General features: G+C 41.9%; 1 protein-coding gene across 3 annotated transcripts; it reads left to right on the top strand.

The window, feature by feature from the left end:
* The first annotated feature begins 9,212 nt into the window (after window positions 1–9,212).
* Window positions 9,213–21,318, top strand: csf3r (colony stimulating factor 3 receptor). Of its 3 annotated transcripts, none has more exons than XR_013964329.1 (15): window positions 9,213–9,288; window positions 13,343–13,423; window positions 14,571–14,867; window positions 15,457–15,589; window positions 15,905–16,080; window positions 17,103–17,266; window positions 17,625–17,772; window positions 18,159–18,241; window positions 18,360–18,570; window positions 18,834–19,022; window positions 19,432–19,533; window positions 19,876–20,025; window positions 20,122–20,201; window positions 20,353–20,449; window positions 20,553–20,690. XR_013964329.1 is itself a non-coding variant. In XM_080767530.1 (15 exons), exons 1-15 carry the CDS (start codon window positions 9,273–9,275, stop codon window positions 21,115–21,117), a joined length of 2,553 nt encoding a protein of 850 aa, XP_080623656.1. In that variant the 5' UTR covers window positions 9,213–9,272; the 3' UTR covers window positions 21,118–21,318. The 3 variants fall into 3 exon arrangements, 2 of the variants coding, with proteins under 2 accessions (XP_080623656.1, XP_080623657.1); XM_080767530.1 differs by having other exon boundaries at window positions 20,122–20,262; window positions 20,553–21,318; XM_080767531.1 differs by having other exon boundaries at window positions 9,268–9,396; window positions 20,122–20,262; window positions 20,553–21,318.
* The last annotated feature ends 1,456 nt before the right edge of the window (window positions 21,319–22,774 follow it).

The following is a 22,774-nucleotide window of genomic DNA, read 5'->3' as shown; positions in this document are numbered from 1 at the left end:
GCGGGAGCTGACACAAGCCTGGGGAAGTGAGATCAGATCTGCCCTGATGTGGAGAGGTGGAGCACTGGCCCTGTGTAGCATGACCCCATACCCTCACATAACTCCACACGTAGAGAGGTGGAGCACTGGCCCTGTGTAGCATGACCCCATGACCCCATACCCTCACCTAACTCCACACGTAGAGTGTCAGGGGAAATAAGCCCTGGACCTTCTGCCTCGTGGGATACAGTAGATGGATCAGGGAATTGGTTTTCAGTGGAGAGCTACTGTATGTCAGTGCAGAGCACAAAGCCTGTGTTTTGACGAAAAAGTGTCCTGTGACATGTCGCTCGGGCACGTTGAAAGGTGAGCCCCTTGACTCGGCACACACTAACACCCTTGGTTTCACACCACCTTCAATTTCAATTCCATTACTTGCCATGCCACTTTTCAAATAATGCCAGGGCCCATTAATTACCAAAGTGTGGGTTTGGAGTAAAGGTGAACGTGCAATTACAGAATTAAATCAAGCCCCCCGTTTAGCTTGTCAGTCCTGACAGAAATAATTTGGGTGAATTATTAAATGCCTCCACTGCTGTTCAGTGCTTTATTTTACGGCTAACTGTGCAAGTCAAAGATGTAGATGCTTTTCGATCATGTTCGTTTTTTCCTCTTCATAGACCAAACTTATCATTTCTGGTACTTTTGATTGATCCGTGCAAAAAGTTCCTTTAGTAGGTTTCTTAGCCCAGTAAATAAAATAGGCCAAATTTGATAAGGTCATTTTTCATTTGCAGTGATTAAAGGCAGTCATGTCTGAATTGCAGATCATTATCAGGATTTCCTGTCTAGTTAATTAGAATTTGTAATTAGATATCTGTTCAGGTACATGGAGTTCTGAGGTCATGTGTTATCTGTTCCCATGGTAACAACAGCAACTGTAGTCAGACTGACAGACTTCTCTCTAGAGCCCGAGTCCGAACCGATGCCAGAATTTTGCGTCCGATGTCGTTCCCGATTTTGGTGAGTCCTAGACCACCGAGTACAGATTTGTACCGATATTCTGTCAAACATTTTCTAACCAATTTGAAAAACGTATTCAAAGATTTTCTAAGATGTCGTCAAAAAAGTAAATAATCAATATATCAGTCCGATAACCGATATGGGTCGGGCTCTACTTCTCTCCTAGTTCTGCTAACACATTTTCTATTGCCCATTTGCCCTTTCTGTTTTGGTCCTTGATTCAAATACACAACATTTTCATGGAAAGTCCTCCTACCATATATGTTTTTCATAGTGAGTTCCAACTGTAGAGCAAAAATCACCAAAATAATGTCCTATTCGGGGGAATTCTGCTGCTGGGCAGCAGTCAAACTAATCAGCTGCAATTAAACAATTAGCCAAATGGCTGACTGGATTCAGTGGTTGAGTTTTGGTCTCTATGACAACCAGCTGTCTTTACTTCGTAAATCAAGCCAGACATAGGCTTAAATGATTATGGTCATCATAGTTCTAGCATAGCTTCAACAATGATTGTATCTTTGGGATTATTTGTCAGGTATTTCTTTCCACATTATTGTCTTGTTCAAAGCTGTAGCTATTTAGTACACTAAATGTGATGTTTACTGTAGCGCCAAATTGTTTTATTTTCTGTTTCCAGTTTCGGGTTCATATTGTGTCAAACCATTCCAGAGGAAAGCCTACATGGTAAACACTTTCATTGCTAATACTGCTCTCTCAAAGTATGAAGAATGGTCGTCGCACATGCATGCTGCTGCGTTAGGTTTGGAATATACCCAGGTGTCCATGGAGCCCCCGCCTAGTTTTCGGAATATTCTGATAACCCAGGAGAGCTGAACGTTGTCTAGCACAATGAAATGCAACCATGGGTGAGATCCCTGAGTGACCAGACACATGGACCACAAGCGTACCTTAGACATTTACTCCATTTCTGATTGGCCATGCTCTAGATCAAGGTCAACATTCCACCAACCAATTCCGCAGCCTTCCCAGAGGACAGTTTGCTAACAGCCATGAGCCCAGTTTTGAGCAGGTCATGTATGTTGACCCTTCAACAATGGCTCAAGCCCCAGACGGCTTTGACCTTGCAAGTGGGGCTTCTCAAGGTCATGACAGATCCAACTAATTTGTCTACAATGAGCATGACCTTGCCACTGGTGAGTCTGTCCCCATCAGACATGACATGGCTATGGGTAGATTTCCACAGCCCCAGAGCAGGGGTCACAACACAATGCTATTCAGTGGGAGTTTGGTCTAAATGGACATGGGGGAACCAGCTCATGGGGGAACAAGAGCTGGTTCCCCTGGCTTCCCTTCAATAGCTCCAGATGTCAGCACAATGAGTATAGCTGATGCTAGTGTGTACCATGGCGCTCTTGCTCAGTCTCTGCCTAAAGACTATAATGCCAAGTGGTTCGTTTCACTCAGCAGTGCGCTCCCAGACATCTGATAAGACCATCAAGCAGGATGAGCCACAGAGAATGCCAAGGAGAAGAGTTCCTCCCCTATCAAGTTATGTCCCCATGAAGAGTTTCCAATAAAATGCATTGACAATATTCCTTTTATATCAAATAAAGACACCAGTCTGCCTTAAGAATGACATTTTAAGACCTTCTGTTGTGACATCTGGGGAAGAAAATAATGTTTCAGTAAGCTTTCCCACCTATAAATAAATGTCTCTAAATTCATATTTCATTAATATCCCCAAATGCAACTGGCTCACGCCTCATAATTCATCTGTTCATGATAAAGTATATCAATATTTCCTCATGTAACCTACCTTGCTAATGGCTCCATGTTACTAGAGTGCCATCTATTGGTGATAATGGTAAAATGTTCTCCTGGATCATATTGCTTTACACAGGTGCTACATAACAGAAGGCCAACCAACCCTTGACGAATCCTGTCATCTGTTCACTATCTGTTGTTCCCAAGTGCTATGGTAATTCCTACAAATTGCATTGGCCTTGCAGTGGTGCACAGTTCTGGCAATAGCACAGGCGAAGCAGGAATATTGTAGCACATATATAAATGTGGACTTGTAAGCAGCATATAGACAATGTTGAAAACGTATTTCCATTCACTAATGCCTTTTCAACAAGCGCTGGAAACACAAGATTAATTAATGAAATGTTTCCATGGGCTTTAAACGTCAGTCCTGGCTTTCATCCGTTAATTTCTGAAAGCCATTTGAGGGTGTGAAACGGTAGACAGAAGAGGTTACCCACTGATCGGCCCATAAATCAATCACGAGGAGCTGAGAGTGAGCCAGCTATGACCACTCGTCCAGAACGCATGTAAGGAAGTGACAGAACAAAGTAAAGCAATTAACTTCTTTTTTCTTTCTTTCTTTCATTTTTGGGGGGCTGTGTGGGGAGGGGGGGTAGCAGAAAAGGAAAACCATACATCATGTGTCAGGTTGGCATGGCGTGGTCAAAACTAAGGCCAGCTTTTTCAGTTTGAAGCCCACCTGCCAAGCAACTGGACCAAGCAGCTCAACTCCTCAAATAGACATTTTATGTGCAGTAATTTACTACTTTTAAATGACCTCGTACTATGCTCCCGATCCCATTCTGATCATTTGATTTTTAGTATCTGCCGATACCGATTTTTCCCCATCCGATATTTATATTTTTATAGAACACGTTATGCATATATCACAATAGTACAATATCCAAAATCACAGACAATATCCAGTCTAATATCATGATATGGATATAATGTTGATATAGGGAAGGCCCGATCAAGTATTTTTGCTCCCGATCCAATTCCAATCATTTGAAAATGATGATGATCGACCACGATTTCGGATCACGTGATCAGATCGGGACAACCCTACCTCGTACTATAGCCTCGGTCCCATGCAGGCTTACTCATCTGCAAGGAGAAACGCCTGGTCACAACCTATAAGGCAGAGACGCTATCGCCTGGTCACAACCTATAAGGCGCTATCGGCGGAAGTGTGAAGATGTTTACGAAATTATTTCGACCAATCACAACACTTGTTTCATTCATGGAGATGTAAACAGATTTGTAAAGCGTCAACATAATTTCCTTGAGCGGTACTTCCGTGGGACCGTGGCATGCAATGATGTCACACTCACATCTGCCAACATTCTATTACTGTTCCGTTTCGGCGGAGGTTGTTTATGCCCCATGCTAATTCCATATCTCCACACCATCCCCCCCCCCCCCCCCCCCCCCCCCTCTCTGAACTGTGCAGCAACATGGGTCATTCATTTATTGACCGGGGGTAAAGAGCAGGCAGAGTACGAAAGCTGCGTGTGGCTGTGACACGAGTGTCTCAATGTGTTCTATATGGTACGAGGTCACGCTGGGAAAGACCTATTACGCTGTAGATGCTTTTTGGCGGAAGTTGCGGGATTTGAATGAATGGCAGAGTGTGGGAGAGAAAGGTGTGGAATTAGCAATGGGACATAAACAACGTCAGCCGAAACGGAACAGTAATAGGCTGTTGGCAGATGCTAGTGTGACATCATTGCATGCCAGCTTGTGGGTTTATCAGCGTAAACAAATGACTGACAAAAGTTTGCCTCAGTTTACAGTTTCATAATGCTGTATATCTCACCTGAACCCCTTTGTAAATACCTACAAAATACTTCGACCCCCCCCCCCCCTCTCTCTCTCTCTCTCTCTCTCTCTCTCTCTCATTTTCAAATCATTTTAAAAGGAGTGCTCTCTATTTTAAGCAGCTGAATGGATTCATGAACACAAGCAACAAAACCAGACCGAAAATGAAAATTGGAATGTATTGCAGTTGTATGGATCAGTAGAACCCAGTGATATCGCCCAAGGGGGCTGACAAACCATATGAACAAGGTCATTTATTTTGCAAAACAGCACCAATTCCCTGTCTCATTTTGGTGACTCTGGCCGCATCACACTCCAGTGAATCCCTCTTCCTGAGGGATGCAATGCTGTATGGTCTCTCAGTCACACAGAGAAGCTTGAGAAAGAGAGAGTATTTTCATGGTGCCCAGAATCCCAAACAGCACTACACAGTAAAATCCTGAATATTCTTTTTATCTCTCAGAGTGCACACCACTAACCAGATGGGCCCATTTGGTTTCATACAGCCTTGGAGGAGGTTAAATGGACGGATGAACACTGAGAATTTGACTGTGTACCGTTCTCCCCCACATGACAAAATAAAGCATTAAGTCAATGGGTTTACCGTTTACACTATGTCGCCTATCACGGTAAGCAAATAAAGTGGCTTGAGAGGGGAAGATTTATACGGACATGTAATTATGATGGTCCTACTCTCCATTAGTCTGCCGACTAGGCCGTTACTGTGTGTGTGTGTGTGTGTGTGTGTGTGTGTGTGTGTGTGTGTGTGTGTGTGTGTGTGTGTGTGTGTGTGTGTGTGTGTGTGTGCGTGTGCGTGTGCGTGTGCGTGTGTGTGTGTGTGTGTGTGTGCTCGTGCATGCGTGCATTTGCTTGCATGTACAACACCTCGCCCTGAGAACTTGAGATAACATTCACTGCATTACCCAGGGACACTATTCACCTTCAGGGACCGAAAGCTCAGGTAACATTTTGAGATAAAGGAGGCTTTAATAAATACTGGTCCAGGAACTGCTGGCCCAAACCCACTTGTATTTTAATCTACTCCACAATAAATTAATAAATAAATAAAGATGTAACACTCACATACCAAAGACATTTTCTCTCTGTGCTGTTTGTATGACTTGGAACAGACTCAGCAAGTCCTTATTTGCTGAGCTCTCTCTCACAATACAATCCCCATCATGTTTACATTTTAGACACATCCCCTAGCTATGTCCTGGCCTGTATCACGCACGCACGCACACACGCATGTGCACATGCGTGTGTGTGCGTGCGACGTGCGTGCACACGAGTATGTGTTTTCCTAGGCTTTCTCCCTTATCCCATCCTTTACGCTGCTCTCCAGTCCTCTCTTGTCGTCCCTTCCCACACCCAGCTCTCAGAGACCTTACTATAGCCTGCCAGCACAACTGACCTGTGGTAAGGGGGAAATCAATAGTCAATTCCATTTTGCAGCCAGCGTGTGACAGGTACTAGATAGGAGTGGATTGGGTGCATGTAGGAGCAGGGGCGTGAGTCGGAGCTTGTCTGACCCCCCCCCCCTCCCCTCTCTCTCTCTCTCTCTCTCTCGCTCTCTCTCTCTCTTTCTCCCTAACTTTGTCTCATTCTCCCTCTCTCTCTTGTAAGCCTCTGGGAGACAGCAATCTAATGCACAAACACCAGTCCCATTTCCTACTCGTGTGTGTGCAAATACAATGAGTCAGCTGGAGGGGACAGTGCTAGTATAATGTCCAAACTTTTGCCACTCATTTGCGTGAAAGTTCCTGTGACAGTATTATGCGCTATTATAAAATGTTAAATAATTGCAAAGAACCGTATTTATTTAGTTTGTCTTGTAAAGTGAATTTTACCTTTTTTGGATGAGTGGATATGTGTGGTGTCTTTTTCCCAGTAAATTTAGAAAATTATTATTATTAGCTAATTATTATTACTAGGACGGGTCTTAAATATTGACACACACACACACACACACACACACAAACAGGGCCCTCTGTTAATTGTACTGTTCAGTGAGATGTGGCATGTACAGTAATACCCAGTGGATGGAGAACACTTTGCTCATTGCTGCTATAGCGGGGGAGGGGGGGGGGGGGGAACTATATCAATGGGGTGATAATCAGTAGATGCATTTTTAATTAGTGTCTATTTCGCCTTGTTCTCTGTTGATTCCTATTCAACGACTTAACATGCATGCTTTTAATACTTCCACTGACAGTCAGTAATTATCAGTTAGTTAGCATCCATTATGTGTGTGAGGAGGATGGTATATAAAGTGAGCGAGCAGGGCAGTTAGATTAAATCTGAGTGGGTGAGCTCACCAACTCGCCTTGCTCACAATTTTGAAACGACGGTCTCGGACAGAGAATCACTTTACGATTTAATAAGCTAATAAATGTGATACGGCAAGTTGTTTCGAGTGCCCTTGGGGGTCAAGGCACAGTTTACAATCCCATTTAAGAGCTGGTTCTATTACCACAGCGACAAAAGTTTGGGCAGTCACTGTCTGAGAAACTCACTTCACATCCGTGTGAAGTGAGTGGTGCAAATCCGTGTGGGGGTCCCCGGGGTCCCCGGAAGTTCCAGAACCACAGGAACGTGGCCAGAGACACAATTCACTTTTTATATCAATAACCCACACTGTAGACGTCATGCCAGTTACCCTGTACCATGGCTTGACACTGCTCTGCTATACTACGTAATGGCTCACCTGCCAGTGAGGAGATCGCAAACAGAATCATCCCATCCAGAGAGCGCTTCACGTCCGTCTTACTCCTCGCTTTTAACAGACCCAACTTGTATAGTTGTTAGTATAGTTGTTTGGTAGTGGCTCTGTAAATAAATCTTCAGTTGGGGGCAGTTGAGAGGCATGCATGTGTCTCTGGTGGATGCTAGTAAATACATCAGCTTTCTTCTTGTTCTTGTGGCCATACGATATGAGTGCTTGTCTCTCCGAGGAAGCCAAACTGATTATTCCCACCAAGTTTCTTGTTTTTCCTTGACAGACATATAGACAGGAGGACAGATTCTCTGTCACGCAATGTTGTTGATACATGAATAACAAAGATACACCCTGAACCCTGACCACATGAACCCTAAGTGGCCCTGTGCATGTCATCATACGAGGCGAACATTCTGCAAAAATAGTCAAACATGCTGTTAAAATAGCTGATCCACTTATAGATCGGTCATTTTAGCTGTTTGTCATGCAACAAAGTACATTGTTTAATTGGTTAAGTAGCGTACTCCCCACAGCCACAGAAAGTTCAGTGACTAAGTTACTTTATAACCAACTTAAATAATAACAGTGTTACCGTTCCATTTTCAGGAAATAGAATCAGAACCAAACTTTATTGTCACATTACAAGTAACAAGTAACGCATCATTGCAGTTAAAAGAAAACATAAAGTGCATAGTACATGACTAATCTATATGGTACAATATGTATGTGTGGCAGTTCACCCTGCCACTGAGACTGAAGATAACCAACAGAGTTTGAATTAACATAAAATGAGTTTAGTTTGACATTATTTATTGTGCATTTGTTGATTGATAATTGATTGTTGACTTCATTGAAGGGAGCAACTACTGTGGGGTATGGGGAACATGCCAACAGTGGGAGGGTTTGTTTAGAGAACTCTTTAATCATATTATGTAGATAATTTATAATATTATGTGACACTAAAATATGTTATGAATTGTGATGTCTCTGGACATTGGGAATGCACTGGTATACTGGTATGATTGTGGAATCAATTGCACTGGTATGATTGTGGAATCAATCCAGGGTTGGTTTGGTCCATGGGAGGGGCCTAGCCTTTATAAGGAGCACCTGCCACTGCCCGGGCAATCAATGTAGGATTGCACAGGGTGCAGAGCAGACCTAGATAGAGCCAACCTGGCCAGTGGGCTGTATACTTCTTTTTTTGTATGCTGTTTGTTGGAACGACTCTTTCATGTGAACTCTGCAAGGTGAATAAAAACATATTGATTGTTCATCAAAAGACTTGTTTTCAGTACCTTTCACTATTTTTGATCTGGTTCAGTGCCATTTTTGGGCCCACACTACCTTCACACTAGGACAAAGTGTGACAGTATGCATATAAATAAATAATAGTCATGTAGCCTACGTGTATATATAAAGTAGTACTACTAAAACAAGAGACCAATTCAGTTCAGTCTGTGCAGTGTCACCAGACCTAGTTATTGTTCAGCAGTCTAATTGCTGACAAGTAGAAACTGTTCAAGTGTCTGGTGGTGGTGCTGCTCTTGATGCTCATGTAACGTTTGCCCAGCCGTGGGCGCGGCAATGGCTTGAACAGGCTATGGCCGGGGTGATGGATGTCCCTGATAATGTTTTCAGCCTTATAGCCACACAACGTCTCTCGTGATTTCCTAGAGAGGGGGAAGCTCCCCTCCCACGATGCACTGTGCTGTTCGCACCACCCTCTGCAGTGCTTTCCGTTCTGCGGCGGTGCAGTTCCCGATCCAGGCTGGGCAAACAATTTGCATTTACCATACAAGTGTATGTTTGACAGCGCAACACCCTGACTCGGAAAGCCAACCTTGCTTCCTAGAATGGGCCCCATGTGAGTCATGTGCATGATGTTGTTCCCCCCCCCCCCCCCCCCTTGGTGGTGAAGTTTCACAAGGTTGTTGCTTCTTCTGTCTCTGCTGCGGTGTACATGGTCAATATATCCAGTAAGTGTCTTCGAACTTCAGTCCCATTCAGCCAGGTTGTTTCATCTGATTCTATCGCAGCTGATGAAAGTTTCTCCTAGCTCTGCCGTCTGCTGCGGCTGCTGTGTGGTGAGTGGCACATCTTTAGTCTCCTTAATCGTGAGATCAAGCCATTCAATGTTTCTTTCATTCTGATAAGCCCTAACAGAAAACGGTTTGAAGATAGTCTAAGCCTACTGGTTTTGGGAGGGAGGCTGCATGCTTGGCCATGATTTACTTACAGTATGGATAGCTTATTATTAGGTAGTGAGTTATTCTATTTAAAATAAGTATTCTAGTGTAAACTTAAATATTCTCTCATTGTTGATATATTCAATGATATGTTATATATTCAAAAATAAGTTGAAAGTATGGAAAACATTTATTTTCTGTTCATCCACAAAACAAAGAGGATGTGAAACATTGCAGCACCCTATACTTTTAAGTCATATGTTTTTATTGGTGCAAAAGTTACCTTATTGAAGCTTTGAATAACTGTTCAATCACATACGGTCATACACCATCCAAGTACACCATAATGTCTGTATTCCTTTCCTAAATTTAGTTGAGATGGGCCAAAAACAGGCAAAAAAAGGTTTGCGTATTGAAAAAATCATGAAAATGGTTGTTGACCACAACAGGAAGTGAAACTATGGTGGTTGCAAAATGTTCATTGCTCAACCCCTAGCTCTAAAATCTAAATATTAAACTAGCATTATGATATCCAAAGATGAAGATGAGATCAAATTGAAAATCATATAAATGATTAAAACTTGACTGAATCTAAATGCAGTTCTTGAAAAACATTCACAACCTTGCCTCCCTCAGGGCCGATCTACAAGCTAACAACCTGCCGCATTGCAACACGTGGTGCTTGTGACCTTGTAGAGTGGCTTTCCTCTGAATGTTCACCTCAGAATAGGGATGATAGTAATAATGATAGTAATAATAATAATACAACTTTATTTATATAGCACCTTTCATACATAAATGCAACGCATAGTGCTTTATATATTATATATATATATATATATATATATATATATATATATATATATATATATATATATATATATATATATACACTGTATGAGTGAGCATATAGGCCGTGTTTAAGTGCACCAGAGCAGGAGTCAATAATCCCAGAGAACAGAACAGACCGTGCAGGTCGTACATTTTCATATTGGGGTCAGAATCGGTTGTAGAGCCTGATGTAGCCTGATGTGGCACAAAGGACACTTTGGGCACAATTACATCACTTTGTGATGTGGATGGGGGTGATTCTGAAGCTGAGCATATTCCTCATGCCCACCAGCACATCATAGAGGAGATGAGAGAAGTTCACCGGGATAGCATCCATGAGCTAGAAAGTCCAAGAATTAAATTAATGTGAAGCCAGCCATAAAACAAGGACATTTATTCTGTTGACTACAGTGCTTGTCCTTGCAGTATAGATGTGTTAGATCTTGCACTTCTTGTGGTGCTGCTGCCTTTGCATACATCACTGGTTACATGACTCCTTCTGTCACCCTCCAGCTTTTCCATACAGGATTCCAAAGAACCATTTTTGTTTGTTGACGACGGTGGTACATGTTGTATAGACCAGTGGTTCTCAAATGTTTTTTTTGTCTCAGGTCAGATGACATAACTAGGGGTGCACATAACTGTTTTGGGGCTAGTTCTCAGAGGAGCACCTGGAGACTTTGCTTGGTGTGCACGGCGGGTGCACGTCTATACTCTACCACAACGTTACTTTAGCCAGCAAGAGATTGCACATGAACTAATGTCGCGGAGGTTGAGGATGTGTTTAACGTAATTCCAAAGTGTGGACAATGTTTAAATGACAGATGCATGGGTTTCATATTATAAATGTATGAACTTTGGCTAAAAGCTGTGTTGTGAGCTTGTAAATCAGTCATTCTTTGCTTGGTGTGTCTCGAGATTTTGACTTACCCATTGGTGAGCCTTGGTGACAAAAGGTTTTGAAAACCACTGTATTTCATCAATATACAACAAAGCTGTTATTGTCCTCAAATCCTCAAATGCATCATGAACCATATGTCATTGGTTGAATGTTGCCATGCACACACCTTGGCAACACTGCCAGTTTGAAACTGCTTGGGTTTTGTAAAGCAGCAAAAACCTTCATCCTTCATTTATTTATACATATTTATTCACACTCAGCCTGTCTTGAGGCATGGTTGGAAAACAAAACACCACCTGATGATGAAATCAAGATTACAGTTCAGACAACTGTGAGACGTGAATGTTACACGACTGCAGGAAGTTTCCCAACCCTGTGGCCTCAGTTGCATCTTGGGATGACAGTAAGGACATTGCATACATTCCACAAATCAGGAACTAGCCATTTCCACTATTTATGGTAACCAGTCTCCCTGCACAGATGCTACAGAGTAAAATCCTCAGTGGTAATTTAACCCTGGGGAGTTACAGGTCCATTTGAATCCACATTATCTGCGGTGGTATAAAGCCCTATAAATATTTAGGGTTACACTGCAAATGGGCTTTACAATTGAATAGAGAAATACAGAAACAGGTTTTTGAGTGCTACTTACTGTAAGTAGTAGAACTTGCTAGTTGTGGATTTGCGGAATGTATGCAGATACTTGACCTCCAAATGTGTTACTGGTCGAACAAACGTTCTTTTTAATATTTGTTATATAAAGGTGGCCACTTCCATGAGATTTATTTTATACGGCATATACCATTTACTATTCCATAAACTATTATTTTCTTTTGTTTCTGGTGTATATATGACATACCTTCAAAATGTTACATTGGGACCCATGCTTGTAATCTACAATGGTGTAAATGAGTAATAATTGACGTATAATCCTACTGGGTTTCTTATAGTCTATCTGGCCCAGAAGTTCTCATCTGTTTTTGTTTTAAACGAGTGCTTCTGGGAGCAGGTTTCTTATAAATCCTTTCAGAGGAAAACGACCATTCCTCTGCTTGACATATGACCACAGTGCTATAATAGAAATGCCAGGGGCTTCTATTTGATAGATATATAAACTCACAAAGTGTGTTTTGTGTATATCTGCTATTTCTGAGAAATTGCACTTTGAAGATGTCTGATGAAAATAGGAACGTGGTTAAGAGAGTATAGCCTCAATGTGGTGACTTTTCCCCCAGCAGTATAGTATACATTTTACTCCTGTAATTGAATGGCTCAAGCCCAGCATATAGTGCAACCTCCGCTCTGGCAAAGTATTAATTCCCTTTACAGAGAATTGAGGTCACTTCAGGGAATGTTTACTTTGACATTTTTTAGGAACCATGTCATGTGTTGTTTTATGAATTGCCATGCACACACCTTGGCAGCACTGGCAGAGAACTGGCACAGCTTGGGTTTTGGACAACAGCATAAACCTTCATCTTCCATTTATCTATTACTGGTTCTCAAACATTTTCATGTCAATGACCCACAAATGGGTACATATTTGACCACAGACCCCCATTTGAATCAATGTTATGGCAAGGACCCCTAAAAGAGAGGACTTTTTTTTGTTAGATTCTCTCTCTTCATCTGTCAATACTGTATGTTTGAAGATAACAGTGGCGAGAGTAAATCCCTTTCAAGCTGACGTGCCTATTTTTGGCATGCCGTAATGGAGGGGGGTCTTTTAAGTTTTAACATTTCAACAATCTTCAACAACGTGTTGTAGATTGTTTTAACAGGGCTTAGGCGGTATACATTTTCAAATAGTGGAACCGCCACAAAGACTCTGGGGGTCCCTGGTCCCTACTTTGAGAAATATACATTATTTATGAGTTTATTATATAGATCAAATCCTCACTCCGTCTGTTTTAAAAGTGATTGAAAGAACAAAGAAAAAAACATGTTGATGATGCATCTTGAAAGTGCAGCATCATCAGTCAATCCACCACAAGCCATTCGTATATCAAGGGGAATAAATGGCAATTAAAATATTGTTTTGGTGCGATGTAAAAGTATGTAATTTCACCCCCCTTATTGAGAATGATGTATTTCATTTTGGCTGCCTAACAGGGGTTTTCATCATGGCATCGGCATGGATATCAGCACTGGCCTTGCTCCTGCTGCTGCTGTCTGTGAATGCTGCAGTAAATGGTGAGCAATGCCTTTGGAATTAAACAGCCTATCTAAATGACACCTCATTTAGATAGTGTTACTTTAACTCAGTGTACAAATGTAACCAAATAAACCTGTAAAATTACTTTTGTACTCTCTCTGAGTTACAAATGGTTAAAGTTATATTTGTACACTCTCCGAAATAATGGTATAGTCTGAAGTTACAAATTATATAACTATCTCAGACAGTGTCTGTCTGTCTGTCTGTCTGTCTGTCTGTCTGTCTGTCTGTAAATTAAGGATTTTACTTAGCCCCGTTTAGAACCACACTGTCCACAATAGCTCCGAGAGCACCCACTGTATAGGGTCCAAGACACCTACAGATTGTATCCGAATCAGGGCTAGAGTGGCTGGATGGTGACCGCAAGGTTGCCAGTTCGAACCCGGGTACCCCAGAGTTGGCGTCGAAGTGTCCTTGAGCAAGACACTTAACCTTTAACCTTGGGTAAAGGCACTATATATATAAATGCACCATTTACCACCTGCCGTTGGGGAGTTCTTCCGGATTGAATGGAAAAACATGGCACATGCTGACTTTTCAACCCCCTCGGATGAATTTTACTTTCCGGCGAACATCTGTAGGCGTTTACTTTTGGATATGATCTTGCGAAAAAGGTGATCTTCACTGCATTTGGACGGACTCTACCTCTGCCGGGACCCTAGTGGCGATGGGACCTCATCTCGGAGCTATCGTGGACAGTGAGGTTCCAAACGGGGGCTGGATTTTACTGAGAAGGAGGTTACCGGGACAAGTCTTAATCCCACAAATGTGTTAAAATGAATTGCAAAGCCTTTTGTACAATGAAATTATAAAATAATATATCATTTACCAAAGCCTTAGATCCCGGTTCTAATAGATGAGTTGAAGTTCTCATTCTATCTAATGTGGAAAAACTCAAACTGCTCCTATATGTTTTTTGTGACAACACTGAAAGTCTCCTTGAACAATGTGGACCCTGTTGTAAACAAGTGTAATGCTTAATTGGGTCGTCCACTCACAGTTAACAGTCTTTGTATTGAGTTTGTGCTTGAAATGTACTGTAATTCTGCAAACTGTTAATACATACTGTATTTCAATCAATCAATCAATCCTATAGTTGACAAAAGCATTTTTCCTCTCCATTAGAGAGTGACAGATTGCCATGTGCAGAGATCCAGACGTCCAGCACAGTGGTGGCCTTGGGGTCACCGGTGACAGCCACCTGCATCATCAGCGACAGCTGCCCTCTAGGCAGCGGACAGGCTGTTCGCATAGAATGGCAACTCGGCCAACATCACCTCCCCAGCAGCGCAGCCAATGACAGTGGCAGGATCTCTGGGGTTGTCATTCCCAGCTTCAATGAAACTAGGACATACCTGTCGTGCTGCGTCCAGCAGGCCTCAGGCTGTCCGATAGTGGCAGGCGTGGAGATCAGAGCTGGACGTGAGAATGATTTAATTTGCAAGATCACTTTCAGTTGGTTGAATTAGAAGATACATCTAATCTTTCAGACACACAGGCACGTGTGCATGTGCACACGCATGTACACGAGTGTAAACACGCATGCACGCACGCACGCACGCACGCACACACACACACACACACACACACACACACACACACACACACACACACACACACACGTACACACACATGCACACGCACACACATACAGTTTTTTCCCCCACATGGAAGCTCATGGTTTTACTTTAGCAGCAAGTTCGCAATATTAAGTAATAAATAAATACTCACATAATTATCTTCTTTCAGTGCTGCTCTTTCAAATCAAAATGTCCTACTTCTTTATTCAGCTCAAGGCTTGTTCAAGTATTGGACGTAGCCTACTTTAATCTGTACCAATCTGACAGGTGTAATTATCTGTGAATTTAAAGTATGTGTATAATTTATTGGCTATGTTCATGATATCGGTTTTACAGCCTTTCTTGCCAAAAGAATGCCAATACACTGCTCAAATTAAAGTGCAGCCTGCGGGTCCTTTCCCATGGGTTTAAACTTCTCATATGTCCTTTAGGTCCGCCACCAATTCCACAGAACCTCACCTGTAGGACTAACTTGGCTTATCCCATCACCATGTCCTGTAACTGGTGCCCTGGAGATCAGGAATTACACCTACCAACAAAGTACACCCTCCACACTTATATAAGGTATGAGTTGTTTAAGGAATACTGTTAGCACACCCCTGTTTAATTCGGTCAGCGCCTTGTTCCTGTGCCCACTCAACACTGTCTGGATGTCATAAAAATAAACACTATCCACTCATAAAAAGAACCGGGAACCGGAAGGGAAGGAACAAGCTATGACACATGACAGGATACGTGCTTGACTCAAACGTGTGGCATCTTCAGCTGACATGCAATGAAGTGTAAATAAGGCTATACACTTATTTGGTATGTATGGTACAGTATGTATCGGAGTGCAAAGAAAGATCAAAGCAATAAACACCCCTTCATCTTTTTCAGTACATTTTCAGATGGTCAGAAGAACCGTATGTATGAGCCACCAGTAGGAGTCCACCGCTACACCATCCCTCGCTCTGGCTTTGACATCTTTAATAGGATTGAAGTATACGTGAAGGTAGCGAATGCTTTAGGTGAAGCCTCGTCAGAACACATCATTTTGGAGCCCCTCTGCGCAGGTGAGGATCAAAGCTCGTAAACAGTCAATCAATCACAATCATGCTGGGATCAGTTTGTAAAACAAGAACCAAGGGATGTTTTCTTAACCACTTAGGTTAGTTACATACTTGTTTGTATGACAAAAAGCTAAATTAGCCAATGTACAAGCTCACAACGTGTCACAATTTGATGCATTAAGAGCTTGTACATCTGCTATTTCTTACTATTATTTCCTTTGGAAATATTTTGGAAAATCTGTCCAAAATATAGGGTTGCCAGCATGATTCAATTTTGTTAAAAAACATTGGTTATTAAATTGTTAAATGTGATATTATCAAACATAAATATCAAACATATTAGACAGTCTACATTTCCCTAAAGGAAATGCATATTTAATTCAGTCTAATGACAGAATCAGAGATAAAATATATAATATATATATTTTGAAAAAGTGCTCAGGTCTCCACCAGGTCAGGTAGGCTATTGTGGGCCAGCAATGTTCGGAATTCGCCAATCAGGATGGAATATGAAAACTCTGACGGATCCTCTTGATCACTTGATTATATAGATAATGTGTAGATTGTGTCCTGATTTGTGTGATGTTTGGAATACATTTGTAGGCGTAATATACAGTATTCAAAAACCGGGTAGGTTAATTAATGTTAAATTGTGGCATTTGTTCCTCATGTGGGTGCAAAGTTTCACTACAATCAAATGCTGCATTCATGATTTGAGGCATTTTGTTCCAAACGGAGCACTCCTACAAACTTTGAAATCTGGACACACGGATGGACAGATGGACACGGTGCACATAACTTCGCCATGGACAATAGTAAAAATGTATGATATGGGGGGATATCTAAAGCAAAGCAAGGATGTTTCATTCATTCCCTCCAGCAAATCGAACTCTGACACATTACTACAGTAATGAGGAAACCAAAACAACAAAATCAGTGTTTCACCATTCTGTGATACAGAATGTGTGATGCAGAAGTAAACCATTGTATGAGCTCTCAAATTAAATGCAACTATTACTTTTCAGCCAAGTTTGACCCTCCAAAGATTCTGAAAGCTGAGCCTAAGCCAGCCAAGTATGGCTGCCTGTGGTTGAGCTGGATATTGTCCTCACACAAATGGGTGCTTCTCAGCAACCTGAATCTGGAGGTGCGGCATATAACTGCTGAAAGCAACCAGTGGAGTGAGCCAGTGAGTTGCGCAGGCTTTTTTCCAAAGATAGTGCGTGCGTGCGTGCATGCGTGCGTGATTGTCTGTCTGTCTGTCTGTCTGTCTGTCTGTCTGTCTGTCTGTCTGTAGATTTGTTATTTTAAATTCATCATTTTCATTGTATAACCTACAGTTCAAAATGTATAGCAGGGTTATATACTGCCACCATGAGGCTGAGGCAAAGAACTTGAATGACAGACAGACAGACAGACAGACAGACAGACAGACAGGGCATAAACGTAATTTCCGGCCGCAGCAATTGGTCAGGCACAGATAATAACATCTTGGAGCAACACAATTGTTACATGTGTGCATGTGCATGTTTTTGTGCATGTGTTAGATTACGTGCAACAAACCTAGACAAAGACAATGTGAGGTGTGCCGTCTGCGCCATGGGAAAGAGTACCGGGCCCAGATGAGGATGAGATACCAACAGAGCCCCTGGAGTGAATGGAGCAGAAGCCTTACTGGAGTCACCTTAGAAAAGGGTATGGTGAAATATATCTATTCAGTGGGGCACAGTTCAGCATACGTAACATTCTCCAATCTATTGCCCTTTCTTCCATCTCCCTGGTCTTTTCAATATATACTAAAGCCATGTTCTACATGTCCCATTACTCTTTTTTTAAGCCCTGGTTCAATTGACGTATTGACTTCTGCTATGTTCCCTGGCAGGGAATCTATAGGGCTGCCCTGTATGAAAAAAGTTACAACACCACTACCTCATTTCTTTCTATAGTGAGTGGCGAGTCCAGAATTTTGTTGAGCTGTGAAATTGACAGCTAGCCTCTTTCTTTCTCTTTCTTTCTTTCTTTCTTTTTTTTTTCTTTCTTTCTTTCTTTCTTTCTTTCTTTTTTTCTTTCTTTTTTTCCAGCACCTACTGGACAGATTGACACTTGGATGAGGTTATCAGGAGAGCTCAGGCAAACCCATCTTAATGCACACTTGTTTTGGAAGGTACACACTCACCACACCGATGTTCAACACCTGTCACAGACTGACAGATCATTAGTCATGGTTGGGGTGGTGGTGATGGTGGTTGTATGTCATCTCACTTTTTATCCTTCTGTTATAGCCTTCAAAACAATTCTGCGCCAATGGAAAAAACGTGTCCTACAGTGTCTTGCTTCAATGGCCACCAGATCAAAAGAACATTCAGGTGTGCTCTACATCGGGATATCGTTGTGATTTCCGGCTTCCAAGACCACCCGGGAAAATCTTCTTATGTGCTAGAAATGCAGCAGGAAAATCCAACCTCACTAAAGTTCCTCTTCTTCAACAGAAAGGTGATTCTGCATTCAAATGCTAGAGGCATTAAACTATTGCTTTAAACACAATTGCTTTAAACATCTGGTGAAATCCAATGAATAGAATAGATACAGGATGTTAAAGTTCCACTGAGTTGCCTGATATTGTATACAAAAACATGAATTGATCAAGTTTGGACAGGTTGAACATTAAACCAATAACACTAACATGTTTAAGTAAGGTTGGGTTTGTTTAGAAAATACACTGTGCACTGTGTGAGTAATGTTTTTCGTGCTCCCAGCTCGTGCTGCATTATTGGACGTTACAGTCCTTCCCCATGATGACAGAAGCCTGCTGGTTCAGTGGAAAACCCAGGCCTCCTTTGGCATCACTGATTTTGTGGTGGAATGGAGACCTTTGTTAAAAACGGACCCCTCCCTCACCTTCTTTGACCTGGCTGACAGAAACCAGTCAAGCCTCTTAATAACCGGTAAATATTTAAGTTATATTAGGGTCTATTTTTGTGGGGCGCTAGACCCTCCTATGCCCAGCTTTGTGTGTTTGTATATATGATAAACCTTCCACAGTAGTAGCTATTTTATATTTTATGCATATTTTGCTATATAATGCCTAATTTGCATATTTAAATGTACAATTTCAGAAAACTTGTAATACGTGTTCGTGTAGTAAGTAATCAACTGGGGAAGTTTCATGGTGATAACTATTAATTCTTTTTTTACCTTAGTATTCACCTATCTTTTTTTTATTCAGCATATTTCTTTGGTGTCCTTGATCTGCATTAACCAATGTGCTGTTATAGTTTTAAACAGCCAATCTTGTTAAATAACTATTTCTTCTTGGGCACTGATCCACTCCAACCTTGTCACTCGCTTCGCTAGGCAGCTTTGATCCCTACAAGCCCTATCGGATCTCTGTATATCCGAGGTATAAGGACGGGATAGGCCTTCCTCTGACTGTTAATGCCTACTCGAGACAAAAGGGTAAGTCACTAAAGACATAGAGGTGATCACATAAAAGCACGGGAAAGGGTGTGGGGGGTGGGTTATTTCTTCTTTGAAGAAGGAAAAAATCCTGCCTCCAGCATGAAAATGTTTTCAGTACCTCAGCCCAATCCCGATTGATTGTTATACACTATCGCCCTCTTGTGGATTTAAAGTGAATAACCTCTTTCAACATCAACCAGGAGAGAGGTCTCAAAACAAATTTCAGCTGTATCCCTAAAATATGTTCTCAAACTGAAAACAATGCTTCAGCAGTGTGCTGATTTAATGCTCATAGCCTAATCCACAACCACACTTACTCATGAACGTCCCTTTTTACAGCCCCATCCATTGTACCAGAGATAAGAACCAAAGAGGTGGACTGGTGGTCTTCTGTTGAGCTTACTTGGGATGAAATTCCGTTGGGCCAAAGGAATGGAATCATTAGTAGTTATAGGGTATTCTTTTGGGATGACAAAGAACACAAAAAAGGTGGGGGAAACAACCCTTATTATGGATCATTTCAAATATCCTGTTGTATGTTTTATGGATTAAAATACGGGACAATGTTATTTATTTATTTTTCAGTTTGTGAAGCTGACCTGGAAAAGAGAATGGTAGTGCTGAAAGAGCTTAACACTGCATCATTGTACACAGCGTTCATCATGGTTAGCACAGGTGGTGGAAGTATGAATGGGTCGACAATTACTTTCAAAGCGCCACAAATGGGTCAGTATGATCACTGGCTTTCTATGGAATGTAGCATACAGCATATTTATATTGCACACCTTTCATTGTGTATTTGTTTCCCCCTTTCAGATGCAGCCACTCTTTCGATTATTGTAGCCGTGTGCGTGTTTGGATTAATGTTGTTGATCACTATCCCCATCATGATTTGTTTCTTAAATAACAAACGGTGAGAACTGAACTTAATTCTAAACTCCTATGCTGTGCACAGTGTGGTGTGCTGTGCTGCTTAATTTGTACTCATTAAGAATAATTTCATTTCTCCTCTGCAGGCTAAAGGTGCATTTTTGGCCTTTAATTCCTGACCCAGCTAACAGCAGCATCAGGCCCTGGGTACCAGAATCTATAACTTTGCGGGATGCGCCCCCTCTCCAGGACAATCAAGAGACCGATCCAGTGTACCTCTCCCATCTGAGTCTCCTGGAAATGCCTAAGCAGCTAGATAAGAAAGGTGATGTGTGCTGGGTAGACAGTGGTGCAGAGGACACCAGTGACCTGGGAGAGTCTATTTGTGGTTCCCCAATCAGCTCTGGGTACTGTAGGTCAAACTGTGATTCAGTCCCATATGCCACTGTAATAGGTTCTGTTCCAAGCCAGCCAGCCGACCACCCTCATGCCTATTTGCGTTCTGAGTCCACACAGCCCCTTTTGGATTCTGATGAACCCTTAAGCCCAATGAGTTACCAGAACATGACCACTGATGAAATGCCCATGCAACAGTATTTCTTTGGAGAATGTCACGATGCTAACCAAACAAAGAGAGAATCAGCTACTGTTTGGGATGACTTTCCTTTGCTCAGAGCATTAGTCATGACTGATGCTCAAAGCGAACTTTAATAAGGATACTTTATAAACCTCAAACCCTAAATGTTTGACAAAGGTGCTAACTGCTAATGCTGAAATTGAATGTGAATTAGATGTAGCCCTCATTGTTGAATGAATTGATTCAGATAATGCGCAAAATGTCTGCTATGCATATTTGTCATCTTTTACACTGTGAAGATACATATTATTACCTCTAATAAAAAATATTTTTTGTCACAATGTTGTGTTCACTCAGTCAGCCAGCAAAATAGCATGGGGCCACAGCACAGTTCCCATCAGGTTAGTCTACTCTACTGTATGGCCCAGTGGTTCTCAAAGTGACTCCCAGGGATCCTTGAGGGGTTCCAGCTAAATTATTCAATAGCATCAAAATCAGATTAACCATCATCGGGTATTTGGAAATCTACACAACACGTCACGATGAGATGCGTTATGGCCCGGGCTTGTAGATCTGCTAATCTTGAACTTGTTTTTATATACATATCCTTTTTTTCTAAAAACACTTTTGTCCCAGTGTCCCTGGCTCTTTTCAGGCCGGTATCCGCGGCCAAATACATACAATTTGGGGGACATGTTTGAGAACCACTGCACTGCCATTGAATAAACTTAGCACATGAGTCTTCTTTAATAGTGCTGTATTCAATCAAGACCTAAAGCAAGACCAAGTCATGGCCAAGACCGAGAACGAACAAGTCCAGACTGAGAACGAGGACAGAGGGAGGACCAAGTCCAGAAGACTGAGACTGATATGAAATATTTTTTATCGCCTACTACTCTAGTCTATTATAGTCTACTGTCTGTGTTAGTCTGAGCATCTGACATCATAGCTCAAAATGTACACCATTTTCACCACTTCCTAAGCCTATCCCTGAAGTAATTTGACTCATTTCTAAAATAGAAAAGATTATTATTTACGAATCAAAGTAAAATACTGTATTTTAAATACATATCCTACATAATTTACAGTAACAGAGGGCAATATTTGACCTGATGCACTGCAATAATAATGTAGCCTAATGCTTAGCCTGCCCTTGATAAGATTCTAAATGTTCTAATATGAGAAATAAGGTAAGAATTAAACATGGGGCGAGATATCCGCACTTTGGGGCGAGATATCCACGCTGTGGGGCGAGATGTCCACGCTTTGGGGGCGATCGCTATCCACGGCTTGGGGTGAGCCGTCTTCACTTTTCGAGGGGGCGAGTTGGCAAAGGGGCGAGATGACCTAGTACCCTTGAGGATAACTAGGCCTACTATACTGCTGCTATCCAAAATAATCTTATTTTTAATATATATTTCGACATATTGAATGGCACATTTAATCCTAGGATGACCTAGAACTGCACTCTGTCAAGTGCATACTTGCTTGTTGCACACTAGTAGGCCTTAAATGGCCAACTAGTGCGCAAGCCGATAATATCTAACTTGCGGAGGTAACGTGCCTTATCCACGGGCAACAGATCTTTCAACGTATGGCATTGCAAATACGTTTGATAATCGCTACTCTGCGCAATATTGTTTTGGAAATTGCAAATTGCATTGCAGTGAACGAGAGCAAATCACAATTTACCCTGCAGGGGGTGGTGACTCCGCCCTGAATACGCGTTTTCGTGTCAGTGTATCTCTCAATGATGACGTAAGACCTTTAATCCACATATTTCTTACGTCA

This window comes from Protomyctophum bolini (assembly GCF_963924005.1).
Source record: "Protomyctophum bolini genome assembly, chromosome: 7".
NCBI classification, from domain to species: domain Eukaryota; kingdom Metazoa; phylum Chordata; class Actinopteri; order Myctophiformes; family Myctophidae; genus Protomyctophum; species Protomyctophum bolini.
Note: the sequence above shows the minus strand (reverse complement) of the source record. Positions and strands in the feature narration are given on the sequence as shown.